General features: G+C 46.1%; 1 protein-coding gene across 1 annotated transcript; it reads left to right on the top strand.

Moving 5' to 3' along the window:
• Positions 1-80: 80 nt before the first annotated feature.
• si:dkey-191g9.7 (uncharacterized) lies at positions 81-11,055 on the top strand. The gene is made up of 2 exons (XM_031873058.1): positions 81-683; positions 7,505-11,055. The coding sequence occupies exon 2, from the start codon at positions 7,512-7,514 to the stop codon at positions 9,057-9,059; it is 1,548 nt and encodes a 515-aa protein (XP_031728918.1). The 5' UTR covers positions 81-683; positions 7,505-7,511; the 3' UTR covers positions 9,060-11,055.
• The last annotated feature ends 2,253 nt before the right edge of the window (positions 11,056-13,308 follow it).

Genomic DNA, 13,308 nt, shown 5'->3' with positions numbered 1-13,308 from the left:
AAAATGCACAGGCCCATTGAGTATTGCAGTTTCCATAGCAACAGGGATAGTGATGTGTGTTGGTGTTGGTGGGGGGAAGGGGGTGTGAAACTAAAGCGGTAACTGTGGTCAGAGTGTGTGATGAGTGAGGATGAAGAAGAAGGAGTGGGAGAATGGAGACAGAGAAACAGGCTGTTTGTTTTTATTTGCTCTCTCGTGCACGCGTACATTCATGCATCCGCCCTGCTCCTCTCTTCCCAGGTGGAGGGACGATGACGCTGGTTGCCTGACTATCTCCCCTCATTATCATTCTCCCACCCCCTCCATCCCTCTCCCACTACAGCTGGATAAGCCAGCCGCTAACCGGCTCGACTCTCTCCTACAGAACAGGGATTTGAAGATTGCATCCTCACATTTGTAATCAGATGTAGGGAAGGATTATCTCAAGGTCTCCTCCATCTTGTTTACAGCCGGGGGGGTTGCTGAGACAAAGGAGATAGAGCAGAGGGATTGCATGCAACTCAGTGAATGGAGTGTAGTTAAAGATAGAGAGAGAGGGGAGAGGTCACCTGTGGATGTGAGGAGAGGGAGGAGGAGGAGGAGGAAGAGAATGAGGGCTTCCTAAGGAACTGCACCCATCACCCGACACATCCGACAAGAAAGAGAAAAAGATAGGCTCAGCAGCAAGTATCTCACTGTGAAAGGTAAGCTGGGGGATGAAAATGTTTTAACCCTCTTTGCTCCTAGAATCATATGTGGATCATATGTGTGTGTGTGTGTGTGTGTACGCTATTCTTGCATGTGTTTGTGCAGCCGTTCTGTGTCTGATTTGTGTCCATGGGTGTCAATCTGATTGTGAGAATGTTGTGCAGAAGGATGAGACGTAGTCTTTGGTTCTGGTTCAGGGAGGTTCAGCCCACCTCCTGAGGTCATTCTAGCACCCAGAGACGCTGCTCATTGTTTCCTTGAATGAGTCCTGGAAATGTCCCACACATGTTATCTGTCCGCCTGAATCTGCTAAATCTAATTAAAAATAAGAAAATTAGTACATCAAGTTTTGAAGTTCAATGTAGTAGATCTGGCATCTGAAAAAACAATATTTACAAAAGTTTAAATTCTAAAAGCCTAACATCTTTTAAATCAAGTTATACAATTTAGATTCAAATCACTGAGCCGCTGGAGGCAGGGATGTATCCCACCATCAGACTGTTAGCACACGGACCTGTTGCTGTCTGGGTCCAGTCACTTGCTTCATGACGCTTTACCACATTACGCGTTCTCATAATGTAATAATTCAACATGAATCCCTCTAACAGTGAGATGAGAAGAACAATATGTGTTTTTCCTTTTCATTTCTTTTTATTTAAAAGGGACTAATTTACAGTTTGAAACATAAATGTCACCATTTGCTGCACCGTACCAGATTTGAGCTTTAAGCTAACTCACATCTGTAGTACGTTGGCAGGTGAAAGCAAAGAAAGCAGGAGAGCAAAACAGTACAGTTCACTTTGTTATTGTCATCTATAGCAATTATTTGCATAAAAATACACAATTTAAATGATTAGGAAATAGGTTTCTCCAACAAATACATGCATATATCTGGCTACTAAATATTGGGCTCTGCTAATGCATTCTACCCACTCACTAACAGCACATGGGCCTGTAAAGCACTTTATTTAGGTTGCATTTACCATCCTTGGTAGTTAATGCCCTTGCACAGCTTGACAAGCTGTTGCACTTTGCCATACTTCCAATCATATCATATATCTTACAAACTGTTTTACGGTTCTATAAAATGAATTGATTGATGTAAGTCAAAGTCAGATAGTGGAGGAGGGCCCAAACCATTTAATATTGTATAAACTAGGCACACATTTGAAAACAATCTCAAACTCTCAAAGCTCAATAAATTGTGTTTCTCCAGTACCCTACAGTGATGAGAATGCTTTTTGTCCATGATTGATCAAGCCAGTGTGTAACCCTCTCCGATGCAATCATTCGCTTGACAGCTGCTATCTCAGCTGTTTTTGCATGTGTGTTTACAACAGTTTCATCTGCATACTATTGCACTTCTATATCATGACACTGTTGAGGGACATCATTAATATAGGCTGAATAAAAGGGGACCTAACACTGAACCTTGCGGAACACCCATCGTGAACCACAAACTTTAACACATTGCAACAACTCCAAAGCTCGCTGATTAACACGCTGCACCTCATTTGTTTAATCTCTCCACAAACAGAAATCTAAAATAACGGGTCAGGATTTTGGCCTCTGAAGCATTCTGGTTTCTGTTTTTAGTCTGAGTGGTATTGACCAATCATGTTCGAGCAGGCTTTGGTTGAATGCAGGTAAACAGTCCATGTGGAAATAAAAGAGGCAGAACTGCTGACTATGATTTGGATTTTTATTGGTTTAAAATTAGCTTCTGAAGTGTTTACTTGTGAAAAAATCCGGTCGAACTCAACTGCAGCCCCAGTCTCACATCTCAAGCTGCTAATTGGCTTGTAAACAATGAGCAGTGCACGGCAGAGGAACCCAGAGATATAGCCCCTTGACCTCAGAGGCTGATCTGTCGTCAGACTGATAGACAATCATGAGGGTTATAGATTTTAGTTATAGTAGTTATAAAATCATTGCTTTTCATGTTAGTTTATTCCTGGTAGACCAGGAACTCAAAACATTACTGAAATTGTATTTGTAACAGAGTTAAAAATTTTAAAAAATCAATTCTTTATCAATTCCTTTTTCCCAATTGGTATTTGTGAATCTTATTATAATTTAACAATTCTGTTGAGTATGTGTAAATTTGATCTTATTGAGTTATTTTTTTTCAGCTTTATTTTTATTTATGTTTTCTGCAAAAATGACGTTGCAGAAAGAGGGACCAGAGGGTCTTCTGCCAGAGCAAATAAATAGTGAACAACAATCTCTTGAGTCACATTCTCCCATGGCCTATCCACATCGGTTATATTTATACACAGTGCTGCAGATCATTATGATAAAATGCTGTATTTGTTATTATTCTTTGTCAGTTTTTCTCCTAATTGTTTGAATGCTTTGAGCTATGGGATTGTTGTTCCACTTAGTTTTGTTGCACCCCCTGCACATTTTGTCCTGTGTTCACAGATTTCGCATAATGCATTGTCATTATTCCAACAACATTTAGCCAAACAAATGAATTGTTAACAGTTGCAGGTTGAAAAGTTGCCTTACCCAGTAGCAGCCAACTTAGTTGCTGTAACATTAATGTTACATATGCATTTCCAAACAAAAACGGAGTAGTGTGGACGTGGCCTTAGTCTCACCTGGTGAATTGCTTTGCTAATTGCCAGGGAGGAGCCTGCACTTTTGGCAGACAATGAGCAATCAGTAGATTGCTGTCCTTCAGCAATCTACTGATTGCTGTCCTTCAACAAATGGAAACCAGCACTGCTGGTTTCCATTTGTCTACCATGTGTTTGTATCCTATTTCTGTCCCTTCCTCTGCCCGGTGGTCACGTAGACATTGGGCCACTCCCAGGTGCCGTGACTCCACTAACCTCATCCATCCTACTCTCTCAGCTCATGGCGAGCAAGTGGTTGCAGGGGGGCTCTGTAATTGCCAGTCGGCAGTGCCGAAAGCTGAGTTCATCTCAGGCTACGCTTCCTTGCTCTCCCTCAACTTTCTTGCTCTAACTGAGACCTGTCAGGTGTGTTTGAGGTTTGGCTGCATGTTTTAACTAGAGACCATCTTGTGATGGGATCACACCAGCCCCCATGCCAAATTGGATCAGGGTCGTAAAATTCAAACTTAATTTTGATCTCAACTACACTCCCGTAGTTTCATGACTACATCTTGCAAGGTTGTGACTCTATAGCAGTGACAGAATCTGTTCACAGACATGAACATCTACTCAAAACTCTTGTGTGGTAGTTCCTGTGTCTCCAGGACCACATTTGGCCATGATAACACGCAATACCACACCAAACCAGCTGTCACTGACGCTGGTAAAGAGTTACTTCATCGTCTTTAGTAAGCTTTGCCCTGCCAACTAGTGCAATGTGCTTTTTCCACACTTTGTTTAGCAGTGATGTACCGTGGTACTGCAGTACAGTACCATGCTGCATCACCTCTAGGTGGCGTCAAAGGTGCAGTAGATCACATTGTGATGTTGGGCTGAAGCCCCCCTAAAATGTTTTTCAGCCCCCCCCAAATAATTTGGCATTATTGGCTTTAAAAAAAAAAAAAAATCTTTTTTTTTAATTTTATTTTGGTGATGTCATTAAATTAAACTATTGTTTCTCACATGGACAAGTTATTTATAACTCAAAAGTTGACACTGTCAGGTCCATTCTCCATCCATTGTGTGCGGTCCCTTTAAGAATTAGGATTTGGGAGTGACGCGGATAAGAAAGCTAGTTTATCCATCTTTCCTTTACAAGCAGGAAAATTATTTCTCTCTCGTTATTTGAGAAAAGTTCATATTTGTGTTGTCAAATTTCACTATGACCCTGAAATTCTGTCTCTTGTGTTATCATATACTGAATGCAAGCAAAACTACAGAGCAAAATCACACTCTTTCTGATTGAACCAATCTATGAACAGTCTGAAACAATGGATATCCGCGGCCCCAAATGGGCCCCAAAAAAAATTGCCGCGCACCCTTGTGACTCAGCCCCCCCTTTCTTTGAATCCTAGATATGCCCCTGGGCTGTACCATGTAATGCATGTTCCATCTGATTACTCTTGGTAATGATCGCTGATGCCCGTTTCCACCAACTGGGCAAAGCAGACAACTAGGACCCACTAACTCTCTAGGTTCATTGTGAGGCAAATAGAAAAACATGTAGTTTGGCTATGTGGGAACATGCAGTAGTAAAGCACGATATCTACTGGCATCATAAGGCCGGGTTCTCCATTATTACCTGATCATGAGGCAATTTCAGTTGATATTGTGCTTATATGGGACACTATTAGACACCTTCATCAGACATACGTCCGTATTAGATCTTAATGATATTCTAGCACAGGACTTACTGTATGTACATGGAGCATGTGGCCTTTTTGCCCTGGGCCCCCCTGTCAGCTAGGAGTCTTGCTGCCACTCTCTGGACTGGTTTTACATCTTTAGTTGGTAATTTCAGAATTTGAGTGTCACAATAATCAACTCTACATAAAATAACATTTATAGTATTTATTATAGTCATATTACAAAAAAGTGGTCCATGATGTTTTTTTTAATTTATTATCTTTTTTAAATTTTGTTGTCACAATCAGGCTTTGCCTTGGGTGTTTTGTGTGTGGTTTTCTGTAGCTCCTCACTTCCTTCACCTGTCCCTAATCAGTTCATTCAGTGCACCTGCCAGTCACACTCTCCCTCATCAGCACAACTCTCCTCACCTGTTCTAGTCACTATTTAAACCCCTGTCTTTCACTCACTCACTGCCAGATCATTGTTTTGTTTCCTAACTACCTGCCCGTTTTGCTCTTCCTGTTCCCGGTTTCACAGTCTGTCTGCCCTGTTTTTGCCCTGCCTTATCCTGCCGGATTTCCCCCCTTGTCTTGTCCTTGGATTACCTGTTTTTGTTTCGTGAGTTATTAAAACCCTTTTGTTCACTACTCTGACTGTCTGCATTTGAGTCCTCATTATGTCCCGTGACCGAATGATCTGGCCAACAATGGACTCAGCAGACCACGGTTGGGAGTGCCATTCCCCTGGGTGGTACGAGCAGTTCAGGGGAACCCGCCTGGCTTTTGGTGGGCCTCGGAGTGTCCAGAAGGCGAACCGCGACCTGATGGACAACCCTCGAAGGAGAGGAAGAAGGGTCAGACTCCCGCTCCCGCTGGGCCGCAGCGATCCCCCGCTCCCGCTGGGCCGCAGCTAACTCCAGCTCCCCTTGTCCTGTCGGCGGTCCGACCGACTCCAGCTCCCTGTGTCCTGTCGGCAATCCGGCCGACTCCAGCTGTCGCCTCCGTGCCGCAGCGATCTCCAGCCTCCGTGCCGCAGCGACCTCCAGCCGCCGTCGCCTCCGTGCCGCAGCGACCTCCAGCCGCCGCCGCCTCAGAGCCGCAGCGACCTCCAGCCCCAGCTGTCTCCAAGCCGCTGCAACCCCCAGCCGTCTCCGAGCCGCTGCGACCTCCAGCCGCCGCCTGTTCCCCGTCTGATCTCCAGCCCCTGGAGACCTGTTCCCCGTCTGATCTCCAGCCCCTGGAGACCTGTTCCCCGTCTGCTCTCCAGCCCCTGGAGACCTGTTCCCCGTCTGCTCTCCAGCCCCTGGAGCCCTGATCCCCGTCTGGTTCCCAGCTTCTAGAGCCCTGATCCCCGTCTGGTTCCCAGCTTCTAGAGCCCTGATCCCCGTCTGGTTCCCAGCTTCTAGAGCCCTGATCCCCGTCTGGTTCCCAGCTTCTAGAGCCCTGATCCCCGTCTGGTTCCCAGCTTCTAGAGCCCTGATCCCCGTCTGGTTCCCAGCTTCTAGAGCCCTGATCCCCGTCTGGGTTCCCAGCTTCTAGAGCCCTGATCCCCGTCTGGGTTCCCAGCTTCTAGAGCCCTGATCCCCGTCTGGGTTCCCAGCTTCTAGAGCCCTGATCCCCGTCTGGGTCCCCAGCTTCTAGAGCCCTGATCCCCGTCTGGGTCCCCAGCTTCTAGAGCCCTGATCCCCGTCTGGGTCCCCAGCTTCTAGAGCCCTGATCCCCGTCTGGGTCCCCAGCTTCTAGAGCCCTGATCCCCGTCTGGGTCCCCAGTCTCTCGAGTGCAGTCCCCCTCCTGGTCCCCAGGCTCTCGAGTGCAGTCCCCCTGATCTCCAGTCCCTAGAGTTCCGTCCTCCTGACCCGCAGTCTGGCCGGACCCCCTCCACCCACCCGGTTGTGGACTTTGACTCTCGGCCTCGGAGGAGTTATTTCCCTCCTCCGGGCCCCCACTGCCCTCCCTTGGAAGATGTTTATGTTTTGTTTTGGGACGTCTGGAATCCGTCCCTTAGGGGGGGGGGTGGGTGGGTGGGTGTACTGGCACAATCAGGCTTTGTCTTGTGTGTTTTGTGTGTGGTTTTCTGTAGCTCCTCACTTCCTTCTCCAGTCCCTAATCAGTTAATTCAGTGCACCTGCCAGTCACACTCTCCCTCATCAGCACAACTCTCCTCACCTGTTCTAGTCACTATTTAAACCCCTGTCTTTCACTCACTCACTGCCAGATCATTGTTTTGTTTCCTACCTACCTGCCCGTTTTGCTCTTCCTGTTCCCGGTTTCCCAGTCTGTCTGCCCTGCCTTGTCCTGCCAGACTTCCCCCCTTGTCTCGTCCTTGGATTACCTGTTTTTGTTTCGTGAGTTATTAAAACCCTTTTGTTCACTACTCTGTCTGCATTTGAGTCCTCATTATGTCCCGTGACATTTGTATTATTAAATTGTTGAAGGCAATACAGTGAGCAATAGTTAGACTTACACTCTTGATGCAAAATTGTCAAATTTAAAAGTGCAAGGACAACAGGATTATTTGTGTTCTAAGTGTGAGACATCCACACTCACTTGTTTTATTTCTATTAAAGGTTTTCCATGGCAGATGCCGGGCGTCCTGTGTCAGAGCAGCTCCCACTAGGGGTCGCTGCTTCCTTGGACTCTACCCTCTCTGATCATTCGCTCTTTGACACCTCCAAGACACAGACAATAACACCCTCCAGACTGGCAGGAGGACCAGGTAACACCTCCCAGGAGGAACCAAAAAAGGCCATCAGAGAGATCTGTAAAGAACATCCAGCTACTTCTACGACCAGAGAAACCAATTGCAGCAGTCTGAGGGTCAGCGGGGAGCCTGGCGACCAAGAACGAAGCCAATCAGAATGCCTGGTGCCGTCCAGGGCTTCAAGCCACCTCCATGGTCTGGCTGAGACGCATACATCCACACATCACCACGAGTCCGTGAATGCAATCGATGACAATCCTTGGGCTGGTCAGACAGAGCAGAGCATGAAGCCGGCCTACCTCCCTGTTCACAGGAGCCACTCAGACACTTTACCTCTGGTTCAACAGGGAGTGGCCCCCCGGGCTCCAGTCAGCGGGACTCGTGCACCTGCTTACTACGGTGGAGAAAAAAGTAGCCAACAGGCCCAGACTCACTCCATGTTAGCCTGCAAGCAGCCCATGCCGCTGCAGCAGTGCAGCATCATCACCACCATTTGCAGAGGGGCCATCAGCGAAGAAGGTGGTGCACAGCAGCCTCAGACCAGGTGTGTCTGTGTCTCGTCGCCCAAGGCAGAACCCAAAGTGCAGGGTGTTGGAGAAACGGGTCCTTTTCCCCCTAAATGTAACAAGACACTCTGCTATGGCTGTTACAACCATCATGTCAATTTTGAGGACACATTCGCTGCCTACTGTCACCCCCAGCCCATCCCAGCCCCCTCTCAGCTGCTGCACCGCCCGGCCGGCATAGAGCCAGACTGTGACATCCAGGATGCGGTGGCACCTCCTTCAGCGACGAACCACCTCACCCTACCTCGCCTCATCTCCTCTGTTAGTGAGACGGGCCTGGATGCCAAACACCTGCTGCGGTGCTGCAACCTCAACTGCTCTTGGATCAGCTTGCTGCCTCCTGGTGCTGGGCCACAGTCCCAAAAACACTTTGGTGGTGAAGAGTGCTGCATCAGTCCCGTTAGCCATTTCAGAACCATAACTCGGGAAGCGGGGACTATGACGGCCCACAAAGTGCTGAGGGATGTCGGGGTGCAGACAGGACATATTGTCACGCCCCATGTGTTCCCCCAGATCTGCCTGGCAGAGGAGAGCAGGACGTCCTGCAGCCAGACTCTCAAGAAGCCAGGCGGTGCTCCCAAGTCGCCAGTAAAGGAGGTGAAGTGGGATGCAGAAGGGATGACGTGGGAGGTGTACGGGGCCTCTGTGGACCCGGAGGAGCTGGGCGTGGCCATCCAGAAACACCTGGAGATGCAGATCAAGGAGACAGCGAGCCAGGCGGCCAAGCTGTTGCGTCAGGACACCAACGTCTCTCAGCAGGTCGGGAACGCCGGCTGTCAGAGAAAGAGGAGCAGGATGATGAGCTCCATCCGAACCCCCGCCTGCTGCACTCGCAGCACTACAACTGTAGACTAACGGGACATGGGTAAGGCTAGTCTCAGCCCATGGAAGATAGAATAATCTGCATACCAGAACCAATGGAAAAGCTTGTTATGAAATGACATTTAAAGATTTGTGGTTTGAAAAGAGGAAAAAGAAAAAGCGCTGAGAAGGAAGCAAATGATGAACTAACAGCGGTGTTATATTTCATCATTTGATGTCTAATGGTTCAACGTTTCAACTATTGGAATCATGATTCCTGCAGCTGTGCACTGCCAGTGTTTTCAGAGGGCAGTGCAACCAAACCCTCTTAATCCCTGCTTCGCCGCCTCCTCCCTCTCCCATCCCCACCACTTTGTGGGTTTGGTGTGCCTCCGCCTGGCTGACTGGGGCTCCACATGGTGTTTGGCCTCTTGAGTGACATGCGCTGACACATTGCAGGGGATGCTTTATCTGACATTCCAGTCTACGGCCACTGAAACAGCCATAGAGTCCAATTCACCCCTTTCTTCACAAAGCATCACCACATGATACTAAAACATCAGCCTTCTATTGATACGATGCTGGAGAGTGGGGTTTTGTGACATGTTTTTAAATGGCACACAGCAGTAACATGTCATAATCAGTAGTGGCTTATATATGCCTAGGGTGAGTGCTACCTGAAGAACAGCAAAGCACTGGTCACTTCTCAATCCTGAGGCTGCTGTACTTTATGTATTCATGGCTCTGGCACCAGCTCATAATCTACAGCAGTCTTTCCCAAACAATGGGTCGGGACCCTCAGGTCGGTTGCAGGAGATTTTATTTGGGTCGTCAAATAAATGAACAGAATTTCATCCATAGTCTTTTATTTACACATTTCTATCTACAGTACACCTTTGAGTGTTTGTAGTATTCTGATAATTAGCCTACTTAAATAATATGAAAGGCTAGCATACGTTTTGTTTGTTTAATTGATGACAGGGGGAAAAGGTTCTGTTAACACAACCTAAATGCATATCGTTTAACTGATGAGAGGAAATGAAAAGAATGACATTGCGAGTTGTGATTTTTCAAACATATAACTTTTCTAAATATCTGCTTTACCTCTTCAAGATGATATATGGTGATGTGGAAATGGCAATTATTAGGACTGTTCATTTATACACAAATTTGCTTTTCTCACATTTGTTTGAGAAATGAGTCCCTAGAAAGCAGGTTTGGGAAGCACAGATCTACAATAACACATTAGTATTCATTGTGGGGTGAAATGAACACTGCAGCCTACTTTAATCATGTTTATATGATCCAGACAAGCCTCTCCACTTCCTTGTCACAACTGTGTAACTGATGTTAATGTAATACAGCAAAGCATCAGCAAAGCATCAGCAGATAAATTGCCCAGTCAAGTATCAGAAACACCGGTAATGGAAAATACATAATTTAGGTGGTATGAAATCAGTAAATCAAACTGTTTCACTTCATAGAGCAAAGACAATAGAGCTCCTGACCCGAGCCACGCAGTACACCACTGTGGGATTCATCAGTGTCATCTATGAATGAAACAGAGACTAAGAAGGAAACGTGACTGTGCATTAAGTGTCTAACACACTGTGAAACACAAGCATGTGCTGCAGTATTCCTCCTGCTGCTGAAGAATCCTGTTTTACAGACTTCTCCGTTCCTGATGCCATAACTTTTTTTATTAGAAAGAAACCCTTGAATAATGAAACATGTGAAGGGTGAGGTTATCAGATTTTATTTTGTGTAAAACGTAAAGATGTTTTAGTTTACTATATATATCATACTTCGGTATACTGTATCTTAATGATTTACAGATATATCGTCTTCATTTTTGTGAAACAGACATTGAATGTATTTCTGCTTTCTCCAGTGATCTTCAGCTCCATTATTCATATTTCCTTTCTGTTTGTTTCCACTTGTGTCTAGTTAAATCCATTGCCAGAGGTTATGTGACGTCATCAACTCTGTTGTGTCAGTTCAGTGTAAAGCTTTTGCAAACAGACTGGATTAAAGGCCCAGACACACCAAACCAACATCAGAGAACTAAGCGGCGACGAAGGGCGACTATTGTGTCCTTGTGAAAATATTTGTGTAATGGAATGATCAGATGAGATGAAGATGAAAAATGAAAGATGAAAAGAGGCTTCTGTGTATGTCCTCTTACTCTGATTTGCTTCAGCTGAACAGCCAATCAGAGTCACTTCTCTCACCCACGGGCTCCGCCGCAGATTCAACCAGTTCAATCGGTGGAAAAGCTACTGACAAGGGCTGACAAGGGCTGACTGGTGCCGATGGTGCGCTCCGACGGCCTGGTGTGTCGGGGCCTGAACTGACGAATAGTTTGCCTGAAGTTTTAATGGACAGCGTGACGTTCTGAATGAATATCAGTTTCATCTCTTTAAGTCCAGTACAGAGATAGATAGGTCGAGGAAGTATTTAGCCTAGCTTAGCATAAAGACTGGAGGTAGACTACCAGCCTAGATCCATCAAAGGAGAAACCGTATGCCTGAATGAGGTTGAAGCTGTGACTGATGTTGTGCTCTCTACAAATCAGTTTACAGAGATGAAACTCATATCTGCTCATCTGACTGGCTGAAAAATAACTGACATGTAATATGTTCTGTTATGTGTTGTGTTAAACGTGAAGCGAGGAAATGAGAATTAAGAGACTTGGGATGTACCCCATGCCTCTAAACATGCTGTTCTGCTCCACTTCCTTCGTCCTGGTCCACACTTGACAACAACAGCCATTCTGATTGGGCTGGGAAGCCCCTACAGCCAGTCTCCACAGGAAAAAACATTGCCTGCCTTGTCCTTACACTCAAACTAAGGACTGGTACTTCAATGGGCCTCTTCACAACCCTCCTCAGGGTATTGTCAGCTCAACCAGAATAAATTTCCGGTCCTTAGTTGACCACAATACAATGTCCGGACGGAAGGTTGTGTGGCAGCCTGCTTCCCTCTTGGACTGTCACCTTCCAGGACATGGCAGTTTGCTGCAGGCGACTGTACCGCCCTTAAAGTTATGTTTTGCACTCCGGACTGTTTGTGTACCAGTGTCCCTTTCTGACTATAGAGCTTGCAGTAAGGGTCCTCTCTCAGCCCCCACGTGTGCAGATGTGATGGCGAAGGAAGGGTATCGTACACGGATCCGAAGAGGAAGGAAATACGGAAGGGCTTCAGTCTCCACAGCTCTGACCATGTGATCTTGTGCTTGTGCAGATCCCATTTCAACCAGGCGCCTTGGGACTGAGAGTAGGAGTCCGATAGCATTGACTAGGGGTACATCCCAAGTCTCTTAATTCTCATTTCCTCGCTCCTCGATCCTCGCTTGAACCGGAAGTTGTTCTGGCCGCCATATTGACGGCTGTCCCAAAGCTCTTATTTAGCTCCGAGGAGAGAGGATCGAGGAGAGAGGAGGGATCTCCGAGGAGCCATGAGCGAGGACCCACGAGAACAGACTTCCAGGAAGTCTTTTAACGGCCGACACGCCCCCTCATTGTTCATCAGTCATGTGGTTGGACTCTGCAGCCGATCGGACTGATGAGATTTTTTTCAACATGTAAACAGTGAAGACGGACCACAGATTAAACTCTAGCTTTATATTTGATTAGTTTCTGATTCAACATCTGGTTTAAATAAATGTTCATTGTAGACTGAACAACAAAAGGACCACAAACAACTTTCTGCATTTATTAGAAAGATTTGTGTTTTCATGATCTGATGTTTCCCTCAATAACTTTATTATGAATACAATTAAAGTTAGAGGGAGCTGGAGAGACTTAACACTTTTTACATCATTTATCATCATTTCATTCAGTCACGTGAGGCTGTTCAGTCCTGATTGTCGGGTTTGATGAGTTTTATCATTTAAGAGAAACAATAATCATATTCTGGGTTATTTAATAATGACGCCACAATCTGAATTTCAAAACATACAGACACAAATAATTCATAAATAAGACGATCGCATTCCGCCGGTGGAAATCGATCCTGAGCTTATAAACAGAACACAGGACACAGTTTGTTAACAGACTACAGAGAGAAACACCTCTACAGTGGTGATTACTGTGTGTCTTTATTAGTTATTGGTATTATTAGTTACTGTTATTAAGTACAGTGATCATGTGAACAGATACAAACTTATCAAAAGTCTCTCCAGCTGTTAAAGCCGACTGACAGCTGATCAGCTGTGATCATCAGCCACCGTCATCAGAAACAGACATCACTTCACGTGACACAACTGAGGAAAGGACGTCTCATGTCTCTTAAAACATATTTC

This window comes from Anarrhichthys ocellatus, unplaced genomic scaffold, assembly GCF_004355925.1.
Source record: "Anarrhichthys ocellatus isolate YVR2014 unplaced genomic scaffold, GSC_Weel_1.0 scaffold68, whole genome shotgun sequence".
Taxonomy (NCBI): Eukaryota; Metazoa; Chordata; class Actinopteri; order Perciformes; family Anarhichadidae; genus Anarrhichthys; species Anarrhichthys ocellatus.
Note: the sequence above shows the minus strand (reverse complement) of the source record. Positions and strands in the feature narration are given on the sequence as shown.

What these genes read in the sequence shown, in the direction of transcription:
- si:dkey-191g9.7 (XM_031873058.1), top strand. Translation starts at nt 7,512, where the DNA reads ATGGCAGATGCCGGGCGTCCTGTGTCAGAGCAGCTCCCACTAGGGGTC.